Source organism: Entelurus aequoreus, linkage group LG13 (assembly GCF_033978785.1).
Source record: "Entelurus aequoreus isolate RoL-2023_Sb linkage group LG13, RoL_Eaeq_v1.1, whole genome shotgun sequence".
Classification (NCBI taxonomy): domain Eukaryota; kingdom Metazoa; phylum Chordata; class Actinopteri; order Syngnathiformes; family Syngnathidae; genus Entelurus; species Entelurus aequoreus.
In genome coordinates this window covers 60,258,034-60,260,533 of record NC_084743.1, presented here as the reverse complement: position 1 = coordinate 60,260,533, position 2,500 = coordinate 60,258,034, and the positions used below count along the sequence as shown (strand labels likewise).

General features: G+C 37.3%; 1 protein-coding gene across 1 annotated transcript in view; it reads right to left on the bottom strand.

Annotated features, from left to right (window-relative positions):
• Positions 1-1,491: 1,491 nt before the first annotated feature.
• The window catches only part of aipl1 (aryl hydrocarbon receptor interacting protein-like 1), a 12,918-nt gene continuing 11,909 nt past the window's right edge, over positions 1,492-2,500 (bottom strand). The window contains exon 6 of the mRNA XM_062068669.1: positions 1,492-1,843. Coding sequence (XP_061924653.1) covers positions 1,644-1,843 — 200 coding nt within the window. The 3' untranslated portion in view covers positions 1,492-1,643. The remainder of the gene's footprint in view (positions 1,844-2,500) is intronic.

Below are 2,500 nucleotides of genomic sequence, written 5' to 3'. Positions count from 1 at the left end.
ATATTTTTTTTACTTTTAACTTAACTGTAAGTAAAAAAAAACATTAAAAAAAAAAGTTTTTTTTCATTTTTTTTTTCATAAAGAAATACAATCATGTGTGCTTACAGACTGTATCCCTGCAGACTGTATTGATCTATATTGATATATAATGTATACATTGTGTTTTTTATGTTGATTTAATAAAAATAAATGAAAAAAAATTATCATTATTTTTTTGTTAATATCTTGTGCGGCCCGGTACCAATCCGGGCCGTGGCCCGGTGGTTGGGGACCACTGCTCTAAAACATCCATAGATTAACTTCAGATTTGACACAAAATTTAATTTTTTTTGTCCCTTTTTGTCAAAAAAAAAACAACCAGTTTTTAATGGACAGAATACAAAATCTGCAATATTTCCCCTCCAAAATATATTTGATGTGAAGAAATTGGAGCCTTAAATTATTAAATAATTAATAAAAAATAAAAAATCACACTAAAAGTCCCGGGGACCCAAAAGGGTCTCAGTCATTAATGTATTCAAAACAAGTCATACAGTAAAAAAATATTTTTTTACTTTTAACTTAACTTTAAGCAAAAAAAAACATTAAAAAAAACATTAAAAAAAAAAAAAAAAAAATATATATATATATATATTTTTTTTTTTTGTTCATAAAGAAATACAATCATGTGTTACGGACTGTATCCCTGCAGACTGTATTGATCTATATTGATATATAATGTATATATTGTGTTTTTTATGTTGATTTAATAAAAAATAAAAAACTTTTTTTTTTTTTTTTTTTTTAATTTCTTGTGCGGCCCGGTACCAATCGGTCCGCGGACTGGTACCGGGCCGCTGCCCGGTGGTTGGGGACCACTGCTCTAAAACATCCAAAGATTAACTTCAGATTTGACACAAAATTTAATTTTTTTTGTCTCTTTTTGTCAAAAAAAAAAAAAAAGTTTTTAATGGACAGAATACAAAATCTGCAATATTTCCCCCCCAAAATATATTTGATGTGAAGAAATTGGAGCCTTAATTGATTAAATAATTCATAACAACATTGTGTTTGATTCATAATTTTTTTTAAAATACTGACAGTTAGAAAACAAACAAAAAAAATCACACTAAAGGTCCCGGGGACCCAAAAGGGTCTCAGTCATTAAATAGTTGAAAACAAGTCATATACATTTTTTTTTCCTCTTATATGCCACTTTTTCTTCTGTAAAATAACTTATAGAATGTGCCGCAGGCTTTAAAAAAAATAGTTGCAGGCCACAAATGGCCCCCGGGCCGCACTTTGGACACCCAAATTGTAGCTTGCATATCAAACCTTAATTTCCTGTCCTTGCAGTGATGCGTTTACTGCCATTGATTGCGTGGTCATTCCACTTCTGCATGGGCGTGAGCGTCGTGTCCCCGAGGGACGCTCCTCTGCTCCCCGATGTGACTTACAGATGTTTCATTATCAGCACCTCACGTAGATGGAGGAAGCTAAAGAAAAAGCCATCTTGTATGAACACACGCCATTTGATTTTACTAGCCGCGGCCTGGATTTATTACTCCACATTACGTGTAGATTCAGCGCCACCTTGTGGACGTCCATGCAGCAAATGTTTGCACACAACAATGGAGGCCCACCATAGTAGAAATATTCCCCCTTCAAAACATGCCTTTGTACTTGAGTCTGTCCTCCTGGTTCTTGTCCTCCATGCGCATGTTCAGCACCCCCAGTTCCTTCTTCACCGTCTTTTTCATGTCGGGGTTCAGATCCAGAACCTTGCTGAAGTCCTGCCGGGCCTCGGCCTCGTTCCACACCTCCGCGTGGGCCTTGCCTCGCAGGTAGAAGGCCTTGGTGACGCCTGAGGGGAACAACAGCCACATTATTTCAGGAAATACGACTTATTTACTGTCTTCCCACCTTGAGTTGTAATAACATGATTATAATTAGGGATGTCCAATAATATCGGCCAATAAATGCTTTAAAATGTAATATCGGAAATTATCAGTATCGGTTTCAAATTAATGACTTTTTAAAACGGTAGGGAGAAGTACAGAGCGCCAATTAACCTTAAAGGCACTGCCTTTGAGCTACGGCTTTTCACACACACAAGTGAAAGCAAGGCATAATTGGTCAACAGCCATACAGGTCACACTGAGGGTGGCCGTATAAACAACTTGAACACTGTTACAAATATGCGCCACACTGTGAACCCACACCAAACAAGAATGACAAACGCATTTCGGGAGAACATCCGCGCCGTAACACAACATAAACACAACAGAACAAATACCCAGAACCCCTTGCAGCACTAACTCTTCCAGGACGCTACAATATACACCCCCCCCCCCACCTCAACCCCGCCCACCTCAACCTCCTCATGCTCTCTCAGGGAGAGCATGTCCCAAATTCCAAGCTGCTGTTTTGAGGCATGTTAAAAAAAAAGAATGCACTTTGTGACTTCAATAATAAATATGGCAGTGCCATGTTGGCATTTTTTTTTCCATAACTTGAGTGG